General features: G+C 44.9%; 2 protein-coding genes across 3 annotated transcripts in view; one reads left to right on the forward strand and one right to left on the reverse strand.

Moving 5' to 3' along the window:
- The first annotated feature begins 1,377 nt into the window (after positions 1-1,377).
- ndufa5 (NADH:ubiquinone oxidoreductase subunit A5) lies at positions 1,378-3,311 on the forward strand. 2 transcript variants are annotated; one of them, XM_085137218.1, is made up of 5 exons: positions 1,378-1,503; positions 2,124-2,168; positions 2,313-2,429; positions 2,500-2,565; positions 3,140-3,311. In XM_085137218.1, exons 1-5 carry the CDS (start codon positions 1,483-1,485, stop codon positions 3,239-3,241), a joined length of 351 nt encoding a protein of 116 aa, XP_084993344.1. In that variant the 5' UTR covers positions 1,378-1,482; the 3' UTR covers positions 3,242-3,311. The 2 variants fall into 2 exon arrangements, with proteins under 2 accessions (XP_084993344.1, XP_084993343.1); XM_085137217.1 differs by lacking the exon at positions 1,378-1,503 and adding an exon at positions 1,564-1,884.
- A 927-nt stretch (positions 3,312-4,238) lies between these two features.
- Positions 4,239-22,500, reverse strand: part of cog5 (component of oligomeric golgi complex 5) — a 55,528-nt gene continuing 37,266 nt past the window's right edge. The window contains 14 exon segments of the mRNA XM_085137215.1: positions 4,239-4,322; positions 4,419-4,545; positions 5,388-5,464; positions 5,549-5,786; positions 6,564-6,667; positions 7,713-7,775; positions 8,173-8,283; positions 8,545-8,644; positions 8,853-9,014; positions 10,507-10,711; positions 15,740-15,821; positions 18,808-18,885; positions 18,992-19,104; positions 20,251-20,413. Of these exon segments, the coding sequence (XP_084993341.1) occupies positions 4,239-4,322; positions 4,419-4,545; positions 5,388-5,464; positions 5,549-5,786; positions 6,564-6,667; positions 7,713-7,775; positions 8,173-8,283; positions 8,545-8,644; positions 8,853-9,014; positions 10,507-10,711; positions 15,740-15,821; positions 18,808-18,885; positions 18,992-19,104; positions 20,251-20,413 (1,707 nt within the window).

The following is a 22,500-nucleotide window of genomic DNA, read 5'->3' on the forward strand; positions in this document are numbered from 1 at the left end:
TCCTCCCTATTCTGGTATTCTAAACAATACTTAGCAAAAATATAAACAACCTAATTTATAATTACATATACCTCACTAATAGGGTTGCCAACTCCCAGCAAAGAAAGAAAAGACAAAAACAGGGAACCACTCCCCCCCCCCCCCCCCCCCCCCCCGCCTCAAGATGCTTAATTCACAAAAACGTTTTTAATTTATTGCACTTATAAGACAAATGCACAGAAATCTGTTATTTCTCTCCAGTAATTAAATAGATTCAACATCTTTCTTCAACAGAATTGCAGACTGCACAGATGGTTCCCAAAGGAAAGAATACTATAACTTACTAGGATATATACTCGACTTAATATTTACTGAATACAATAATGATTTCTATACATTTTAATCAGATGAAAACTTTGGTTGTAAGATTCAGATAATGATTTATTAAAAGTGAGACATTTTAAATGAGAGTAAGAAAGAAAAGTATGTCTTTGTGCCCCCCTCTCCCTGTTAATGCCCTACCTGCCCCCCTGGCAACACTTTGCTAGACCCGCCCCTGCACAGTTACCAGCTGTCAGCTGCTTAGAAAAGCATCCTGGTGTTATTTCTCAGAAACAGTTCATAACTCATTCATGTCACCTGAAAGGTAAACCTGTTTCTCCATCACAGCTCTGATGATTCAGTAAGGACATCTCCTGGTTTCATCTTCATGTTTCCTCTCACCACATATCCAAACCATCATGACCAGCAGCTTTACAGCTGTGGCTCCAGCAAACATCAGCTGATACTAGAAATTAATATTAAAGAAATTCTAACAACAGCTGATCAAGCTTAAACGTGCTGCTGTTGTTTAGCGCGACATCCGCTGGTTTCCTCTTTCTGGCGCAAAGTGGGCGATAAACAAACAAGAGAGCCGATCAGCTGATCATTGATCAGTTTCATGATTGAATTAGCAACTTTCTAGCTGAAGTAGTGCGGGACAAATCGCCTCAACTTTAAAGTTCGACCTCCTCGGCTGTAATTGGTCCAGCCCAGAGTCGATCATGAGCAACTGGCCAATCCACCACCGTTCATTTATACCGTTAAAAATGGTAAATGGCCTGCATTTGTATAGCGCTTTACACTACATTCAGTCATTCACACACACAGCTGCCCTGGGGCGCACTGACAGAGGCGAAAAAGGAAAGAAATAAAACCCCACCGGCCCATAAAAACGAAAAATGACGAGCAAATTCATCCTGAGACTGAGTCTGCAAACTCAGTCTGCTTGGATAAAACGTTCAGATGTTTGTACCTACATGCCTATGCTATGCTAGCGTGAATACATAGCATGTATATAGTTTTACGCTGCTGTGATCACAGAACAGTCCGTGTTTTCTAATTTTTAACATTTATTACGACAGGAACAAATAGTTTTTCAAAACGCCGAGAAAAAAAAAAAGACAACACCGACATCATATTTAGCAGCCGGAAGTATCATGACGCATTCCTGACGTCTGGAGAATGGCTGGGCTGCTGAAGAAGGTATGAGTAAAGGTCATGTCTTGTTTTAATGTAAGAAACACAATAAAACAGCGGTATTAGTTTTATTAAGGTGACGGTACGGTCACCTCCGTTTGCGCGCTGTGCATGTTGTGCTAGCATGCTAACTTGATAAGGAGCTAGCGCGGCAGTGTCCGGTCAGAGCAGGTGGCAAACTACAGGAAAGCTCACCGGACACTTTGAATCCGGTCCCACGGTTAAGTCAGCCGGACACCCGTGGGAGCTTTTGAAGAGACTGGTTAAGCCACACTTCCCGTACATGGCTAACTGGAGACCCGAATCTGGACCAACAGACCTGGAAAATAAAATCCCTGCTCAGTGCAAAACCTGCCTGTAATGTTAATAAAGTGCACATATTTGGAAGTGAGGGCTGATGGATTTCAGAGAATGTTTTTAAGGAAGTTCCACATTAGCAGGGAAATGTTGTTGGAGGTGATTAACAACCACAAGTGTCTCGTCCAAGTCATAAAACCAGCTGTGGAGCTGGTTGTTGGCAGCGCGAGCAGACAGACAGAGGGTTGTTTAGGCTGGAGTCACGTGGTTAAAGGTGACAGCATTGACATTAGCCACTCTTGGACAGCTCTCCTTTTCCTCTCTTCCAGACGACCGGCTTGGTTGGCCTGGCAGTGTCTCAAAATCCACAGGAGGTGAGCAGCTGATGGTGACTGCACCACATGCCTCATTTTTAACCTTTCCCATCGCCCGACTGACCAGACTAGTCCTGGATCACACTCGTGTTATCCGTGTGCCGTTTATGGAGCAGTGTACTCACCCTGTGCTGTTCCTCTCAGCGTCTCAGGATCCTCTACACAAAGATCCTGGCGTCCTTGCAGACCATGCCGCAGGACGCTGCTTACAGGAAGTACACGGAGCAGCTGGTCAATGAGCGCTTCAGCCACGTGAAAACGGTCAGTGTGTGAGCAGGAGATGAATCACAGAGGAGCTTAGATGAACTGACAGGATTTGTGTTCTTCACAGGAACCTGATGTTGAGAAGCTGGAGAAGAAAATTAACTGCGGTCAGATTGAAGAGGTCATTTTCCAGGTAGGTCGGTCAGTCTGCCTCACTCTGATCAAAGTGATGAAGCTGAGTGGAAAACTCTTCATATACAAACCTCAGTCATGACTTCATGTTCAGCTCGAGTGCAGGACACCCATATGTCATGTTTATATAGCCTACATACATGAACACAGTGACAAGCTTAGTAACGGGAGGTGTTGGAGCGCAGGTCCAGATCATTCTGGTTCACTTTAATCCAGGGATTAAAATTGAATCCCTGGATTAAAGTGATTCCGACTGTGGTTTGAAGGCTGCTCATACGCTGCTGGTAGTGCTGTATTGCTCCCAGGTCTTTGAATGAGCGCGTGGTACAGACTGCAGCCTCTTATTCTGAGTGCTCTTCTCACCAGAGTAGCTGACACACTCGTAGTACAGAGTTACTGTTTGTTTCACAGTCGACATTAAATCACTGATGTGTTCGGTTGGTTCCCGTCAGCCTTCATGAAGACCGGACGGTCTCGCTGAATATGTGAACGTAGTCTCAACTAAACTAAAGTATGGTTTACAGTATTGGTGTATACATTAGTATTTGTGGCTGATGATTTTTTCCTGCGCGCAGGCTGAGTGTGAGCTGGCGTTATCGAGGAAGATGTCCGAGTGGAAGCCGTGGGAGCCGCTGGTAGAGGAGCCGCCGCCCAACCAGTGGAAGTGGCCCATCTGAGTCTGCGTGTTCCTGTCATACTGTGCTTTCAATGAAGTACTGCATTAAAGTTTTGGAAATATTGCCTTTATTCAGATGAGTGTTTGATGTGTGTCACAAATTACTTTAATATCAGCAAGTCTGTTCTAAGAAAGCTGCGTCGTCCTCTGTGGTTCGGACGAGGCTCTCTGCTGTTACTGCTGAGATTACTTTTACTCTAAATACTCTCTCGCCCCCTGCACCACACTTGTTAAAAAATGAGCAGATTATTTGTGGACCCAAGCACCGAGCAGCTGCTGTGAGGTCCTGTCAGGTGCTGGTAGCCCTCTGTAACAGCTGGAGCATGATGGGATAGATGGGGGCGAACTCCTTCCCCTGCCGAAGCCTGACTGACTGCACGTAGGCCTCCAGAGCGCCCCTGAGAGGACAGAGTGAGCACAGCTGTTATCACAGTGCAGAAATAAGTTGTCATATCTGACGTGTATCCAGCGAGGTGTTCAAGGTCAGTGTAAAGAGTCGGTGGCTCAAAACTGCGACTCTTACAAGAACAGTGTGCATTTTTAACGTGTCACATTTGGCCTCTGACCTTCGAGGTCGACAGACGTAAAGGTCAAGGCGATAATAATGCAGCATGCAGCCATTTAAAACATTGTTTGTACTGGCAGCATGTAGGGAACACATGGGGACCTCTCACTACTTCAAGGTCAAACTAAATGTCTGATCTCATGTTATGTCTTCCTTTGAAGCCAAAATGCACCATGTAGCACAACAAGCCCAACACCTAATGCTGGTGTAAATATTTGTCATGCTACTCTTATCTGATTGTAGTGCAAACTAATACTGAGTTATTGGCAGTCAGCAGTGACTCCTTAAATTACACATCAGTCAGTCTGCCACTAGAGGGAGCTCATTCATCACAGTAAAGCCCCTGAGATCAGGTAATCTAAGCTCAGGTAACAGTGGCAGCTCCTGGTGTACAGACCAAAGTGCTCTGACAGGTGTGTTTACGTCACCGAGCCTACCTGATGAGGCTGAGCTTGTCTCTCTCAGAGGGATGATCATCCAGCCACTGTGAGTACCTGGCGATGGACCACTCTGCTCTCTGTGGGGGACAGGCTTATTGAGATGGTGCATATACACAGAAGTGCCACACGATGATGGACGATTCAGCTTGAACTGTGTGTGTGTGTCTACAGGCCTGGTGAGGTGACTTCAGCTCAGGTGGAGCTCTGGAGAAGAGGAAGTGCAGTAAGGTGCTGTAGGGAATCAGTTCACCGACAGCTGGACTGCTGGCTATCAGCTCACTGGTCTGGAACAGCAGCGGCCTCAAACAAAGCAAACAGCACTTTTTACCATGTAAAACATCTGCTGCTCATCGTGTTCATTCAGAAGAAAGACGACAGGAAAAGCTCTGATAACCTGATGAAAGCCTCACCTGTGTGAGCACCTGAACACAAACTGCCTACGACTGGTTCATTTCCCCGAAGAAAGAAATCCAGTCAGAGATCAAATGAGTTTTATTAGCTTTTATTTCTATATTTTTTAATGTGATTAAGACATTCTTTGATAATATTTCACTTTCAATCTGAAAAATGTTACGAAAGCTTTGAAATAAACATGGGCCGGTGCACCCCGTGGCCCCCTTTACACCCACCCCTGTGCTGCAGGTAACGGCTGCTGTCAGCCTTCAGTATAATTTAAACTGACTGAGTTACTTTGTCATGGCTGCAGCTTTACTGCACATCGTCTCAGTGCGGTGGGTTTTTCATGTCGGAGTTTGTTGATCAGGTGGTTTGATGAAGGACTCCTGCTGCTCACTTTCCCAGTAAAGGTTTTACAAACTGATGCGTTCTCCCAAACTTGGACTGGAACCAGAGCCGGTTTGTGGAGTTTCGATAACTCGCTGTGCCTAAACTCTCAGCTTTCACCAAAATAACGTGAAGGTCAACAGTTTCTTATGTAATATTAAAAACAATAAACTGGAACTAGGATGTACGCACTGTAGATATGTAGTATAAACACACAGTGTCTGGGTCAGGACAGCACCGAGGGCGTGTAGGTAAAGTACTGTTAACATGATTCATCACCGTTACTGCCTGTAGGCCGTAACATGAGAAAACAAAGTGCACCATCTAACTGTGACGACTGTTCATTGAAGCCAACACACCTGAAGGAGCGCAGCATCCTGTAGGGTTTTCCTAAATCAGACACTCGTCTGCACAGAGGCGCCACAGCCATCTCCATCTGACGCGTGAAAACAAGTCAAAATGAAAATCAGCCTTCGAGCGAAACGAGGCCGAAGAGCAGAAACAGACGCATCTCCGTTACCTGTGCAAAGTCAGCAGCCAGTCTCATCTTGCCCCCCTCCCCCAGCGGGCGCAGCAGGCTGGCGTGGCGGACGAACAGCTCGATAGCTCTCTGGGCGATCGACTCCGTGCTCTCGAATATGAAGTCCACACACTGGAAGTGTCTGAAATAGTCCGCCATGACTCGGGAGATAAAACCCTGCAGCTCCTTCATGTACAGAGAGCAAGGAATATCAGGCCTGTCGGGGCTGGACAGAGGCCTGCAGCGCACACACACACACACACGCACACACACGCACACACACACACACACACACACACACACACCAAAGGGAGAAAAGTGTTTAACATGTGTTTGCTGTGAGATGAGATGCTGTGCAGTAACACAACTGTAGAAAACAGACCTGGCTCGGTGCATGTCACTCTTTTAGTGATTTTTAGAAACTAGAAGATGTAGTGAGCCCCCCCCACACACACACACACACACACTGAGTCTGCACACTGTGGTCAGCCGTTTGCTTGTGGGGGTTTCTTTCAAACGTTGTCGGGTTGTTACTGTATGACATTAATCTCGAGACATTTTTGTTTATTAACTTCTGTGTGTCACGTCTTGTGTAAACGAGAGCATGTGTTAGCGTCAGCTGTTTGATTCGTGTTAAACGATGTTGGACCAACTGCTGAACAACAAGTGCAGCTGATGCCGAGCAGGACGAGATGAGTCCAGCTGCAGCTTTTGGACTTTAAGCTTCATTCGTAGCAGTGACGGCGTGTTGACCCTGCCGAGCTCAGGCTCGGCCTCTACTGCTGTACTTTCAAAATAAGACTGAATTCAATCTGAAAGTCAAGTGTGATCTGTACCGTCAGTGAACCAGAGGCACAGTTCTGACTGTTAGGACTAAAATCACTCATGAAGGTCTTTGATTTTCCAGCTACAATCAATAAAAATGAGTCTGATTCCTGTTGCAGGCACAGAAACACTAACATTATATGTACTGAGCTGTTGTTGGTGCAGAGAGGCTGGGAGAGAAACTACTGACCCTGAGAAGTCTTCTTGGTGTAAGGTGATAATGATGGCCTCTATGGAGTCCGTGACTGACTGCAGGAGAGGATGCACCGCACTTCTCATCAGCGCCTGAACTCCCTGAACCAGAGAAACAGAGTCATGTGACATCAGGAGGACACCAGCATCACGCCTACCTCAGCATCACGCCTACCTCAGCAACATGTGGAGTCAGGTGAGCAGACTGACATCCACGGCCTAATGTTTCATCATTTTATAGCGTTACGGTGAAGCTCCGGATGGACAACAGCATGCCAACAGTGCAGCAGAGCTGCTAACAGTACATGTGTAAGATGACAGCTGGAGCATCAGGACACTTAGAAGATGATTGCGTTGACCTAAACATGAGCCTAATGTTGTCATCACAGCTCTGATAAACTAATGTAAGCTTCAGGCTGTGACTCCAGCACCTGAGAGGAGTCTCCACGTGTTCACCCAAAGACAGAATTCAGGTGTTCCAGTCGCTTCCACGGCCACAGGTGTATAAAGTTAAGCAACTAGGCAACGGGTGATAGGATGCAACCTGTGCAACAGGCCCAGCTGTGAAATTTCCAGCAACTCAGTGATGAAGGTAAAGAGCTTCATGGAGCAGGTTTCCACGGCTGAGCAGCATCTTCATCGCCACGTGCAAAGCATCGGATGCTGTAAAGAACATCTCCACTGGAGTCCAGAGCAGTGGAGCGAGTGACCAATAACGTTTGTGTCTGGGGTGGATGAGTGTACATTTGGTGACAGAACAACAGCAGGTGTGATGAAGAGTGATCACAGCGAGGCTGTTTTTCAGGAACTAAGGACGTGTGAAGCGCTTCAGCAAAACGAGACATTTTGGACACTTTCATGCAACTTTGTTCCAACACGACTGCACAAAGTCTTTAAAGACACAGACACGTGTGGTGTGGAAAGTTGACTGAAGTCCTGACTTTAACCTGAGAGAAAACCTCGGGAATCGTTAGAGTGGAGCCTTGTGTCAAATATGAGGGTGTGACCTCACAAACCACACGTGACCAGAGGCGCTGAAGCCGACATCATCACAGACGTAACTCGAGTTCACGTGTGTGCGAAGACACGGCATTAGTGATAAATACTCGCATACCAGAGAAGTACTTAGTTACTGGTAAGAGGATACCTCCAGAGAAGCAGCGAGGGACTCTGCAGCAGCTTGTGGACACGATGCCAAGCCTGAAATAATCTGAGAGAAAACAGGCAGGTTAGCACACACATCAGTCACATCAGTCACATCAGTCACATCGTGCTTGTGTTGAATTTGAATTAAAAGACCATGATGTCATATTTTTTAATCATTCCTAATCAAAATGAACAGAAATGATTAAAGTCTGAATGCATAAATTTGACTGTTAAAGTTTCAGAGTTTCAGTGAAACGTGAGATTAACGCAGTTCTTACGTTACGCCATCATCATCATCTTTTATACACATTTATAGACACGATGAGGGAGTGGCCTCAGACTCACGGCTCGCCTGAGCGAGCTCTCCCAGCATCCTCTCTTCTGCTGTGTCAGTGGGCTAATAGTCCCATAGGAGAACACACTGTTGCACTGCTGTGGTAACGGGACTCAGGCTCTCCTACCTTGGTGACAGCTTGCTGCAGGCGGTACAGAGTGTTCACTACAGCAACATTCCTGCGCTGGCCCTCTGTTAACGGACCAATCACTTGGCTGGCATCACCCTGAGTGCACAACTGGAGAGAGTTTGAGAGGTGAGAGCAAGCAAGGAAACGGCACAGCTTTGTCCTGATGGGTTTACGCTGTGGCAGTGCTGACACAGCAGGCTACATCGTGGACATGCTAACACAGACAGCTTCACCCGCACACTTCCATCAGCATCAGCGTGGGAGGGAACCACGTTTTTGGACTGTAACTCGTCTTAGATCAGTCTCAGTCTCAACACGAACACACCTTCTTATTATTTTAGCACTGCACACACTACGTGAGGTACGCACCAGCTGTTCAGACTTGACACAGAAGAGCTGGACCGTCTTGGCGGCGTTCTTGGCCACAGCCAATGAGAGGCTGGGATCCACCGAGGCGACGTTCAGCTCACTGCAAACAACCAGCAGCGTGCCCGGCTTTAATCACACAGTGTTTTCACTAATAATGATTCAAACATTCCAACAGGAAAGAAAATCACGTTTATTTAAAATTTGACCCCCGACCACAGTTTCTTCTTTTGATTTAATATTTCCATTAACGATCCACTGATCAGGATCATGAAACTACAAACATGTTGCATAATGAAAACCCGTCACACCTGTTGATGGTCTTGATGATGCTGTCTAGCTCATCGCTGGAAGGCAGGTTGCGCCCCCCCATGGGAAACACCAAGTTGATGGGATCGAAGAGGCGAGAGAGAGACCTGGACAGGTAGGCCGCCTCGTACGGCTGCAGAGAGTCCTTCAGAGCCTTCTCTGGGCTACACAAAGGTACACACCGAATTACACTTATTAATTAAACATCAATCAGAATAGAACTGACACGCACGCACACTTTCCTTTAAGGTTACGTTTAAAAGCACACAAACATCCTCAGTTATCACGGTGTCATCATCGTCATAAAACAAACGTCTGTCTGACATAAGTGGAACTGAAACGCCATCGTATCCAATCACATTACTGTTCAGTGCAGCTGGAGCTGATTTCATTTGTTTAATAACTGTTAGACGTTGTGACAATGCAAGAAAAGGAAAGTGCATAAACTTTGATGCAGTTAAGGTAATACTCCTTTGCTTTTGCATGAAGAGACAGGTGTGTGTACCCCCCCCAGCTTGTCACACTGGTGTTTACAGGAACTCTACTTCCAAGTATCTGCCCTCACATCCTGTCATCAGCGCACTAACACGAGAGGACTTTGTGTCTGCCATGTCTTCATGCCCCGTCAGTAACACGATTCTTTGTTCCTCAGGTTTTTGTGTACAATCCCTCACTGCACTGTTCTCTGTTAGACCTTCTTATCAAACACTGTCCCATCTGTTTCTGCCCTCCGACAGCGAGAACCAATCAGATGCAAGTGTCACCAGACAATCAAATGTGAGATTGTTTCAGAAGCAAAGGGTTGAAACTTCGTAATGACAGAGAAACGCGACTGAATGCTGTGCATGGCACTTTTGATAAGTGGACTGGGGGAGTGGTAAATGGTAAATGGCCTGTATTTATATAGCGCTTTACTTGGTCCCAAGGACCCCAAAGCGCTTTACACATCCACACATTCACTCACTGGTGATGCAGCTACATTGTAGCCACAGCCACCCTGGGGCGCACTGACAGAGGCGAGCCCTCTGACCACCACCAGTAGGCAACGAGTGAAGTGTCTCGCCCAAGGACACAACGACCGAGACTGTTGGAGCCGGGACTCGAACCGGCAACCTTCTGATTACAAGGCGAACGCCCAACTCTTGAGCCACGATCGCCCATGTGCATCCCTCCCAGTCTCCAACTCACAACGTAATAAAACAAAACTGAGACTAAAAAGATGTGAGGCCTTACAGCGCTGTGTTGCACAACTACAGTAAACTGCACTGTACTCGTATACCTTTGTTTGCTTCCTCTCTTCTGATACTTTTGTGGATGTCATTTATTTTCTGTCCTCACCACCTTGTACTTTGTCTTCTGTCACTTTCTCCAAGTGTCTCTACTTCCTTAGCTCCACAGCTCTCTAAGCTTCACTGAGCAGCAGTGTTTTTCTTGTTTCTTAACGGTCGTCTCTGCTTCTAAAAATACGTTTAGTGAAGACATTTGACCTGTGACCCAGGAAGGAGGACACAAACTCTGCCTGAGCAGACTTTCTACTTGAATGTTTAACTAAGGTGTGACTCAAAACAAGAAAACTCAAATATGCTCTGAACTCTTCCTCTGTGCTTCAGACTGAAAAGCTGTTGTGTTCGTGCTGCTGTGTTCGACTGGGCTCACTTGTAGTCTTGTTTCCCGTGTGTAAACAGGTCCTGGCTGTCTGTCTCTACTGTGGAGATATCCAGAGACGCGTCCATCCCACCGCTGCTGGTTAACGTTCCTTGCAGACTGGTGCTGTACTGCTGCAGTCGGCGCCACAACTCGTTGTAGAGTCGCAGGAGTTTGGGATACTCCCCTTCAAATGCCTGCTTCAAGAACGACGAGGCTACAAAACAACCACAAACAGAGAAAAACACACAATTAAAGTTTGGATTCATGAACAGTCTCAGTTTTTTCTGAGTGAGACCAGAAAGAGCGGTGTAGATTTGGTTTTGGCATTGGTGGGGACGGATGATTCAACTCTGCCCTGTTTCTGATTTTTGTCCTTTTTTTCTTTGCTTCTTGATAAAAAAGGAGAAATATACTTGCCTACATATGCTATTCTGCATGCTTTTAAACCATTTAAAATTACAATTCATAGTTTTATGTGTGAATTATGTAATGTTAAATTACTATTAAACAAATGACTGACTAAGTATTTCAGGCTTTAGTTCACTTCAGCCATAATCCATATAAATCAGGTATCATGCTAAAATAAAATAGCTTCAAATACAGTCATGAACCATCAAGTCATCATCCAGTTTCACCTGTGATCTTGTGTCACCATCACTCTCTGAGCTCTGTGTTGGTTCTTCTGTCACAAACAGGACAAACAGGACAATAAGAATAAAATGTGGAGCTGCTTCAGTGTTTCTGTCAGTTTGTGCAGATCTTGACTCGTCAGTAATGTTTGTAGGCTGAGTGCATTTTTAAAACAATTTGTGCAAACAGCACCACTACAAGGTGGATATTTGCAAAATCATGACTACATGATATATTGTTTCAAAAATTAACCCTATGAATATGTCAGCACCATTAGGATGAAATTATTGTGTCACCAACATTTTAACGTTAGACATATTTTTAACAGCCTCTGTAAACTAATATCCTGGCTGCTCGAGGCTCCGTTTTCTCTGACAGCTTCAATCAAAATGAGAAATGCTGCTCTGAGACTGAGAGAACTAATAGTGCTGCTGTTGTGCAGTTAGTTTCCCAAACACGTTATTCATGGTTACAGTTTTAGCCTGATGTGGCCAAAGCCTAGCATAGCTGTAACGTTATTGTGACACATTTTACGAGTGAACTTGACTTTAAGTGAGTCACAGGTTTCTTTGAAAAACACTTTCTTATATCCGGGTTCTTCCTCTTTGATGCCTCCTCTCCCCCTCGCAGCAGGTTTGCCGCTGCTGAAACTAAACAGAGCTCCCTGAGAGGCTCAGCCAATCATATTGGCCATATTTGTCACATGACTAGGACTCCAGTAGAGGACGTAATTTAACTCTTTCTGCTCCGCTCGGTGAGACGCTGACAGATCGCTTTTTCTTACTATCGGGTTTGTTGTTCTTTACTCGAAGAGATCAAATTATTGGTGGGGACACTTCAATAATCGCAGGATGTTGGTGGGGACACGTCCCTGCCGTCCATGCCAAATCTACGGGACGTTGTTAGCCTAGCTTAGCATTAATACCGGGTAAAGGACAAAGCGCTATCCTGGCTGTTTCCAACGTTCAAACTATAACCACCTCTATGAACGGGCTTCATGAGACTGGATTAAATTCAATTTAGTGGATTTAACATGGGAGGAAGGGCGAGTGACAGGCTGATCAATGCACACGCCAACAACGTGTTAAAGTGGGTGTGGTTTTGAAATACGTGTAAAAATGTTACACTGACAGGAGGAAATGATCCTTGTTAACAGCAAATCAATCTGATAACAGAAAGAAAAATATGTCAGATGGAAACAGAGAGAGCAGAAGGACTAAAGTGACGACAACACAGACTTGTGGAACCAGCCTCCAAATGACCAAATTATTCAACAGATCACCTGTTTTACTTCTGTTCTGGACTTCATCTCTCTCTCTCTCACACACACACACACACACACACTCACTCTCACACACACACTCTCTCTCACACACACACACACACACACACTCACTCTCACACACACACTCTCTCTCACACACACACTCTCACACACTCACACAGGCCATGACAGTGAAATGTTAGCGAGCAGCCAAATCCACCTCTCCTGTTCTCACTCGCCACCCGACGCCTCCATGTGACAGCGAGAGAATAATTGAGTCAAAATTATTTACTTTTTAAAATTAATTAATTTCTTTGTTTTTTGAGGGGCTGCTTTTGTCGATTCATCACCGTTACAGCAGGGGTGCCCAACTCCAGGCCTCGAGGGCCGGCGTCCTGCAGGATCTCACCCTGGGTCACCTGAATCACATGATTAGTTCATTACCAGGCCTCTGGAGAACTTCAAGACACGTTGAGGAGGTCATTTATCCATTTAAATCAGCTGTGTTGCATCAAGGACACATCTAAAACTCGAGGCCTGGGGTTGGACACCTGGAGTTTACAGAGTCTGATAAGATGAACACCTGAGGGATGATTACTGAGTTAAACCAAAACCTGCAAACATTTTAAACTTGTTCCAGATGATTCTACTCACCAGAAACACTGAAAATGGTCAATACTGTAATCAATAATCAATACTGACAAAGTTATTACTGAAATTTTTTTTTGTTGTGTTTAAAACTTTGCACATGAGGCCCAGCAGCCCCAACAACCACGCCACATTTCCAAATGCTCATTTTCTTAGCAAAACAAAAAACCTGACTCCATCCACCACCATCTGCTGACAGACTGAGGTCAGCAAACTCAGTGCAGATGCTCAGAGACCCCTCCCCCTGACTCCCTCCTCCAGCTCTCCCAGGCTTGACCCATCTCTGCAGCCTGCCCTAGGTCTGTCTGCAGGCCAATCCTGAAACACCTAAACTAAGAGGCGTCCAATCAGGATCCTAGCCACATCCCCAAACCACCTCAAACGGCTGTGGAGGTGCAGCAGATCTGTTTTGAGCCTTGAATGATCAAACTCCTTCTCCTGTCTCTGAGGCACGACCCAAATCCCTGAAGCTCATTTCTGCTGCTTCCAGACACAGTTTCCTTCTTTTGGTTTCTGCCCACAGCGTTTGGCCACAACTGTCATCAACTAACTGCATCTCAGCTAGGGCTGCTCGATTATGGCAACAATGATAATCTCGATTATTTTCACTGAGATCTCGATTATTTGACGATATTTATTTAACAATAACAATGTTGAATAATGACTTTAAAGATTGTCAAAAATAATATAAATTAGTGCAAATACTGATAACAGTGCAAATGTTTGCAATATAAAAAATAAATGAAAAATGTAGTAATTTAGTGACCTTTGCAGTGTTGCTCTGTGGTGCAGCTACGACACTGTAGCAAAGTTTACACACTGTGTCTACTTGATCCACGTCTGACTGAACCCATAATGTTTCCACACCACTCAAGTTTTTTACCTCTCTTCAACCAACAGCATCACTCTCCTCTCCAAATAACTTCTGCTCAGCTTTCCGAGCTTCCCTCGGGTCCTCTTAATCAGCGGTCCCCAACCCCCGGGCCTCGTGAGTCGTTTGGTACCGGGCCGCGAGAGTTGAGGCTCAGGTGTGAAATGTCTGGTTTTCAGGGTTTTTATTGGTTTTCAGCGTTATTTTGTTATAGTTTTTATCGTTAACTCGGTTTTCCTGGGTCTTTTCACGTGTGTTATGAATAAATCTTATTTTTTTCGGTACCGGTACTAGTTTTATTTTGTTGTATTTATCCGCGACACCTTAAAGGCCGGTCCATGAAAATATTGTCGGGCATAAACCGGTCCGTGGCGCAAAAAAGGTTGGAGACCGCTGCTCTTAATTGTTGTGACGCGTGTTCGAAATGCAGAGAGGTGCGCTCGATTCATCACACGGAGCAGCGCGAGAGTAAAGCACGAGGGAGGGGCTAATAATCGGCTCAGTCATTTGTAATGATCGTTGAAAGCCCCGATCGTAATCGAGATTAAAATTCGATTAATTGAGCAGCCCTAATCTCAAAGACAATTTGTATGCTGTTTTTTCTGAGTGAGATCAGAAACAGCATCTCATGTGTGCATCATTACAGGGTTATGTGCTAATGTTCACTCACAGCATGTCACACACCAACACCAGTTGCAATGGCTGCCCTAAAAGGGACCAAATAGCCTGAAACAGCGAGTCCAGCACGACGTTCTGAGATAACCAGGACACTCAGTCACATCCCACAAAACTAATTCTCCAGTACAGTTGTATACTTCTTTAAGGGGAAGCCTGCCAATCCAGATTCACTGTCCAGCCAAGATAACCCCACAGCATTGAGAGTCCTGTGGGACTGAGTGTAAACCCTGTAGGGAGGTTTAACTCTCTGTGAAGGACACATGGCTCTCTGCAGGACAGGGGAAAGATGTATTTCTTATCTCTGTGCAGGCCTAACAGACCCTGCATCGTGTTGTAACACATTCATGTGACGAGTGAAAGGTCACCACTTCAGGGTTGCACCAGGAAGAGCAAACGGCTCAGTGACAAATCACACGTCGCCGTGGTGACCCCTGATCCAGCCGAAACCTTTAACTCGAGGTTGCACACCGTTGCTCTGTCAGAGTCTCTATTCTGTCAATTTCAAGTGCTTTGCATGAAATTTCAACTGGGAACGAAAATAGATCTACTAATGGAAATGACAAAATAAATATTATTACAACAAATGATTTGAATGTAGAAATACTGGTCATCATTTAACTTTGTTACAGACATAAAGAACTTGGAGTATTTCTACGCTGGTACGGTGTTTGCATGCTCGGCTTCCTCACCGAGCACGAGAATGGATTTATTTAGTATTGTTGTTAGCACGGTGGCTTCACAGCACGACAGTCGGTTCAGAGCCATACTGAGCTGTTTCTGTATGCAGCCTGCATACTCTGGTTTCCTCCCACAGTCCAGAAACATGCATGAACAGACCACAGGTGTGAATATTTGAGTGTCTCTCCGCGTCAGCCCTGTGACAGGTGGGTAACCTGTCCAGTGTTCTCCCTTTGACATCTGGATTGTATATAAACACAGAAAACAGGATGTGTCTGCAGGTTTGGGACTGAGCTCACCCAAAGCACAGCGCGCTCTGGGACATGGCGATGCTTCTGTTACATATGCACAACACAGAACATTTACTTTCTTACACAACAAGTGGAACAAACTCTGTTTGAATCTGAGTGAAAAGAGAAATCCTGACAGACGTTGGTGCACAGGAGTGAAAACGGGAGAATAAACTGTCTTACCTTCAGTCGCTTTATGAAACTCTTCACTGAGCGTCGTAGTTATATTGTTCCAGAAGGTGTAGAGGATATCAGGCTGACCATCCTGTAAAACAAAGAAATACTGATTATCTGACACTCGACCACGTGGCCCTGATTAACCAGTGCCAGTAACCAGCGCCCTAAAAAACCTTTTTCTTCCACGTTACAGGAGCGCTTGTTTTCCCTCCATCACAGTTTTTCATGTGGTAACAGTAAACTCACCACACGCTCACACTCACAGCTGCATCGACACACAGGAACTACAATCAAAACTTGCATGAAACATGAACTTGCAGACACACACATCAACATACATAACCTGATTATGGAAAGTGCTTTAATTATTTCATGGACCCGGGCGTGTTCCTGTGTATTGTCCTCAGTGCTCTATTAGAGAAGCTGCAGGTCTGTTGGGCATGCCTCTGACCTCTGACCTCCCACTTTCCCCACTGTCTGCACGTCTGTCTTTGTTAATTAGAAACACAGAAACTAAAGTTACTTTGGAGGTTGGATGTTGGAATTTAGAGACAAGTTTCAATTCAGTTTTCTTCAAATTGAATTAAGTTTTATTTATAACAACAGTGACCTCAAACTGCATCACATTGTAAGCTAAAGAGCCCCCACTGCTTTTATGAGCAAGAACTTGGTGACAGTGGGGAGGAAAAACTCCCTTCAGCGTAACCAGAGGAGGGAGGGTCAGCTGGGTATGAGGGGGGGCAGACAGGACAGAAGTCACTCTCTGAAAGATCCAGATCCATAATAACTTCGTTCCAGTATTAGAGTCAGGAAAGCACAAAAACAAGGATTTAATCTGCTTCTCAGTAACGTAGAGCCGTCCATGGACAGAGCCTGCTCAGTGCTTAGTGAGGACAAGTTTTACAGTTCATGCTTATTTTGCCAAAGCAACACTTTGTTAACTCTGGGTTGGTGGATATGCTCCAAGTTGTAAATCCGATGTATGTGAATGTTATTTAGAAAGCACAGTCCTCGTATGTGTGGCTGTGAATATTGTATGTAAAGCCCTTTTAGTGTTCAGGGAGAGTACAAAGAACCAGTCTGTGTTTTATTTACCATGAAAACTCAGAGTGGGGGCTTGACTGAGAGTGGCTGATTGCTGGTGTCTGTTCATCTCCTGCTTACAGGATCCTGAACATCTGATTTTTAGAGTTTTAACTCTGTGGTTTAGAAATGAAAAGACACAGCAAACAGTTACAGGGCTGGTAAAGAGTACTAGCAAGGACCGGCTCATCTCTGGGAGGGGGTTCATATCTGGCTGTTGCATTCTCTATTGCAGTAACTTCATATATTACTGACATATGATTATTAATATATTATTATGATTTTAGGTGAATGACACTGACCCAGTGTGGAGAACTAAACAGAGTTTCATCAGCTCAGTTGTTCAGGTCACATGTTTGTCACACAGAGATTTTCTCTGAGTAGAACGGGCGTGTGGTGAGTTTACTGTTATAACATGAAAAACTGTGATGAGGGGAAAACAAGCGCTCCTGTAACGTGGAACAAAAAGGTTTTTGCATAATTGTGTAACTGTGCATAAAAAAGCCCCAGAAATGTAACACTTCAGCTACACTCCTCCATGATGCAAAATAACATCTCATAATAATTCACAGCTGTTTCTGTCACATTTATTGTCTGAATTAGTGAACTTTGACTCAACATATTTTCATGTAATGCTTTCAGAGCTGCAGACAGTCAGTCCATTCTTACATGTATGCTTGTGTCCATAACAGTGAGGCTGATGGTGCTGCTGCACTGCTGAGGAGACTTGCATTTAGACATGTCATTAGGTCCCAAACTCACACCTCCATCTCTGGGTAATTGGTGAGAGCTTTGTTTCCATAGTAACATTCTCCTGCTTTCATTTCTACGACTCGTTTCTGTGGAGGCAGGCAAATGAACTCGTGCTGCTGGCCGCCGCGTGAGAACGTGTTTGCACCCGTGCTGATGTTTGTCACACTTGAATGTTTCAGATGATCAAACAAATGTAAATGTTAGACAAAGATAACACAAATAAACACATAATGCAGCTTCTAAATGAAGGTGGTTATTATTAAGGGGGAGAAAATCCAAACCTGCATGGCCCCCCGGTTATAAAATGAATTAACTGTGTCACAGTTTGATTTCCACACACAGGCCTGATTACTGCCACACCTGTTCTCAACCAACAGATACCTTAAACAGGACCAGCCTGACCAAAAGTATTTGTACTCTGTTACTTTACACCTCTGGAAAATGGAGCCACGAATTCTGCCGTCGACCAAAACATCCTGAAGGAAAGTGTCCCAACATCTGATTGTGACCTCAAGCTGAAGCTCGCTTGTGTTCTGCAACAATGATCCAAACCACAGCAGTGAGTCAAAAAGCCAAATGAAGACTGGTCAAAGTCCTGAGCTGAATCCAACTGAGACGCTGGTGCAGGACCTTAAAAACACGGTTGATGCTCAAAAACCCTCCAATGTGGCTGAATTACAACAATTCTGCAAACATGAGTGGACCCAGGTTCCTCCACAGAGCTGTAAAGACTCACTGCCAGTTATTACAGACACTGAGGGGGCCCACCAGGGGGCCATCAGGGGCCCACCAGGGGGCCATCACTTTTACACATGCAGATTTTTCACCTTAATAATAATCACCTTCATTTAGAAACTGCATTTTGTGTGTTGTGTTATCTTCGTCTAACGTTTACGGTTTGATCTGAAACATTTAAGTGACAAACATCAGGACGTGGCCATTTCTCTCAACACTGTATAAACAAATCAAATGGGCTTGATCTCAAATTTGAACATTGTCCTGTTTTTTTAAACACCTCTTTGGGACTCGTGCTTCCTTTGCGAGTGGGACACCAGGGGGACAGAACACTGAAAGTAATTATAAAAATATAATTTACTGAGGTCTGCAGCAAGTATTTTATTTCCATTTGGACCAACTGACATGTAAAGTCTCCTGGTTACTCTGCATGTGCCTTTTGCTTGAGTATTATTGGTGTTTCATTAATGAAACCCAGTGGAGTAGCAGTATAGCTCACCCACCTTGATGATCTCATCAATGAAGCACACGTGAGTGACGGGGTCTCTCTTCTTCATCAGAACTTTCTGCAGGTGCTGCACCTGAAACGACACAACAAAGATGGCCTCGTACTTAATTCATCAGCCACGCTGGCAGCTGTGCTGTTTTATTCAACACTCGGGCTTCAGTGTGTATATGTATGTGTACTTGTCTGGATGCGGCACATATCTGGTCCATCAGTTTCTCCAGGTTGGTCCACAGACCAGCACGGAAAGCAGCTGTGTTGCCTGGTGTTGGTAGCACTGCTCTGCCAGGAGCGCCTAGAGGAACATCGACCACAAATCATTTCCTCCAACAAAGCAGCTTCCTAATTAGATTTTCTCCAGGTTTACTCAACATGTGTCGACGACAGCAGCATTTCTTACAAATATAGTCTCATAAAGATTGCAGACTTTAACAAATTTAGTGTGAAATACTGCAGTATATACGCTGGGGACTAGTTTCAGTAATGGAATAATACTGACATACAGTTTTTAATAGTTTTGTGGAGTTCAGTGGCACAGAGGACCGAGATAAGTTTGCTCATTTGCCATCAAACACATGAGCAAAATTCTTTAAAACACAGAAATTTGGGACAATGTGCCCTTTGCAGTTACAAAAGCTTCGACTCCACCTGCTTTCCATGAGGTTAGGAAGTGTGTCTGTGGTGTTTGTGGGAATTTTCTGGCCATGTTAGAAGCACACTGGTGAGGTCAGACTGTAACCCCCCTCCCACAAACTTGGCACAGCGCAGTGAGACAAGCATCATTCTCCTGGCAGCTGCCAAACCCCAGACTGGTCCATCTGGAGAAGCGCAACTCGTCACTCCACAGCTTCGCGACACCACTGCTTCCAACACATCGCTTTGGTGATGTAATGATCCAAACAGCTTCATCTGTGCACACCGAGTTAATCTGAAGGCCGCATGAAGTTTGGAGGTCTATAGCGACTAACTCTGCAGAAAGTTGGGACTCAATGTGCGCGATGCGCCTCAGCAACCGCTGACCCCGCTCTGTGACTGTACACGGCAGAGGTCCTATTCCCAGTCACTTTGTTGGAATACTGCTAACAGCTGACTATGGAATATTTGGTAGTAAGGAAATATCACAACAGGTGGCATTACAGTACCAATCTGGAACTCACCAAGTGACCCATTCTTTCACAAATGTTGGCAGAAGCAGTCTGCATCATTTAGAAACTGCATTTTGTGTTTACTTGTGTTAATCTTTGTCCAATATTCAAATTGATCTGAAACATTTATGTGTGACAAAGGGTCCAAATACACCACTGTTTTTCACACCACTGTTTTTCAAACCAACTCATGAAATAGATCCAATTATTAATGTTCTTCTGTTTGATTCATTACAAATGAGAACAAAGCACTCAGTGGGCAAACCTTTCTGAAGCACAGTCTTCGTCAGGCTTACCTCTGGGGTTAGCTGGCTGTGTCAGGCCTTTGATGTCAAGGGCACTAGTGATGTTGTCCTGTATGGTGGTCTGGTAACCCCCAAACCACATGGCTGATGGTTTCTCTGAGATTACCCAGGATTATAGAAGACCTGAAGGGGCAGTGCCAACCTGGGTTGGGTTCTGATTATCAAAAGAAAGAAGGGGGTGAAAATGAATGAGGCGTCGATGTCAGCATCTGTTTGGTGACAGCTTTAAAAGTCACTGTTACAGTGATCCTCACAGAACGAAGCAGCTGCAGGTCCACTGCTACATTCATTTAGATTTAGCTTAATTCACACAAGAACAAAATCCATCTGATGGAGAGAAAAGTAACATTATTGTTTTTGTCAGTGTCAGTTATCTTCTATAAAAGCCTTTCTGATAGCATTAATAAGGTCTAACTTGACCTGCATTGCACTTCTTAGCTTTGTTATGCATATCTACTGTAACACTTGATAAATCCCCGCCCTGCAAACAAGCACACACAGACACGCGTTGTGAGTCTGGACTCAGTGCTCCAGTGTTGAATGAATCGGTATCCCGGCTAATCTCCAAGCACGTGCCATGCTAATTCCCATTATGGACACAGTAATCAAGAAACATCAGAAGCACTTAGATACAACGTAGCAAGTTAATATGACTGCTACATGAAGCGGAAAACTGTCCTCGGCCTCTACTGTGTGCATGCATGGATGTCGATCGCCTCTGTAGGGCAGCACAATCTCTTAGGATTATACGAGTGCCACGTCTCTCTCATGAAATGTGCCAGGGGGTAAACTTGCCAAGTCTTGTCGTCACAACAACGTTGCCAGGAAACAACCAGAAATACTACAGAAGTACTGGCTGTTCATTAAGAAACATGCCTAGTCATTTTTTAATTTCTTCAAACATGTTCGTCAGAGATGTTGAGGAGTGTAGTCTGAACAAACCCTGGCTAGCTGCCCTCCTGTATTTCCAGTCTTTATGCTAAGCTAACCTGTCCTGATAGCAATAAGTGTACTTAACACATAGACTGACCACTATATATCAACTTACTGCTGAAAGGACAAATTGTGACTTCAGTTATGTTGACTGGGGTGTTGGTCCCTACCCATTAGGGACCATTGTGGGGTGTAGGGAGGAAGTCTGGCTGTTAGAAGAGCCACCAGAGCCAGAACAACAATGGGGTTTTTCTTTCTGGCCATGGGACAGTTTCAAGCATCGTTATCCTCTTGAAGATATTCAAGGCGTTTTGCTCAGCCAATCTAGATGAGTGTTGTGGACTTCTAGAAAGCACTCAGCTACGTCCCTCAGGGATTCCTGTTGGGGGTGTTTCAGAAGGACCAGGTCTCTAAAAACCATTATTATTGGCCAATTGGTCCCCGTAGCAATCAATTCAATTCATTTCACTTCAGTTTATTTATATAGTCTAAATTACAACAGTCACCTCAAGGCGTGTTATACTGTAATTTAATGACCCCACAATAATACAGAGAAAACCCCAAGAAACAGACAGCCCCCTATCAGCAAGCACTTGGTGACAGTGGGAAGGAAAAACTTCCTTTAATAGGAAGAAACCTCCAGGAGAGCCGACTCAGGGAGGGGCGGGCATCTGAGAGTTATACAGGGAGCCAAGGTTTCTTTCTCAGAGGAGTCACAGTATTCAGAGTCATATGCAGTAAAAGTATTAACAAGGTAACCGACCTCTTTGAAAGGAGTGTGTCGGCATATACCGAAGAAGATAACAGAGAAGGAATTATGTCTTTATTTAGTCACAGTTAGGGACATCTACTGTAATGAAACTGCTGTGTTATCCATTATTATACATTTAAATTAATATTATTAATGATCAGGGAAAAGAGGGTTTTCAGGGATACTGTGACATGTTTAGTTTCTATGCTGTCAAACCAAGAACCATCCCGAGAGCTGGGTTAAACAATCACACACAGCAGCTGCAGGGTTTCACCCGTCGCTGACGGTTTTATCTTGTGTGGTTTTATCAGGCAGTTTTCTCTGGTTTGCTGCCAATGGTGTGAAGTTGCAGAAATGAGAGTTAGCACCTTAGAGTCAGAAAGGGCTGAGGAATGGGCAGCTGCCCCACAGAGCAGTCGAGTATCTCTGGGTCCGATGCGCTAGGAAAGGTGGAGTGAAGTCGGACACTGACAGACGGATTGTGCAGTGTCGGCAGCGATGCGGATGCTGCAGCAGTCAGCGGTGATGAAGAGAGAGCAAGCTAAGCCGATGCTAAG

The sequence above is a fragment of the Neolamprologus multifasciatus genome, chromosome 17 (assembly GCF_963576455.1).
Source record: "Neolamprologus multifasciatus chromosome 17, fNeoMul1.2, whole genome shotgun sequence".
In the NCBI taxonomy this organism is placed as follows: domain Eukaryota; kingdom Metazoa; phylum Chordata; class Actinopteri; order Cichliformes; family Cichlidae; genus Neolamprologus; species Neolamprologus multifasciatus.

Coding starts and splice junctions, on each gene's coding strand:
- ndufa5 (XM_085137217.1), top strand. CDS start 1,858: ATGTTAATAAAGTGCACATATTTGGAA. Junction 2,430..2,499: donor GCTTCAGCCACGTGAAAACG/GTCAGTGTGTGA, acceptor TGTTCTTCACAG/GAACCTGATGTTGAGAAGCT. Junction 2,566..3,139: donor TTGAAGAGGTCATTTTCCAG/GTAGGTCGGTCA, acceptor TCCTGCGCGCAG/GCTGAGTGTGAGCTGGCGTT.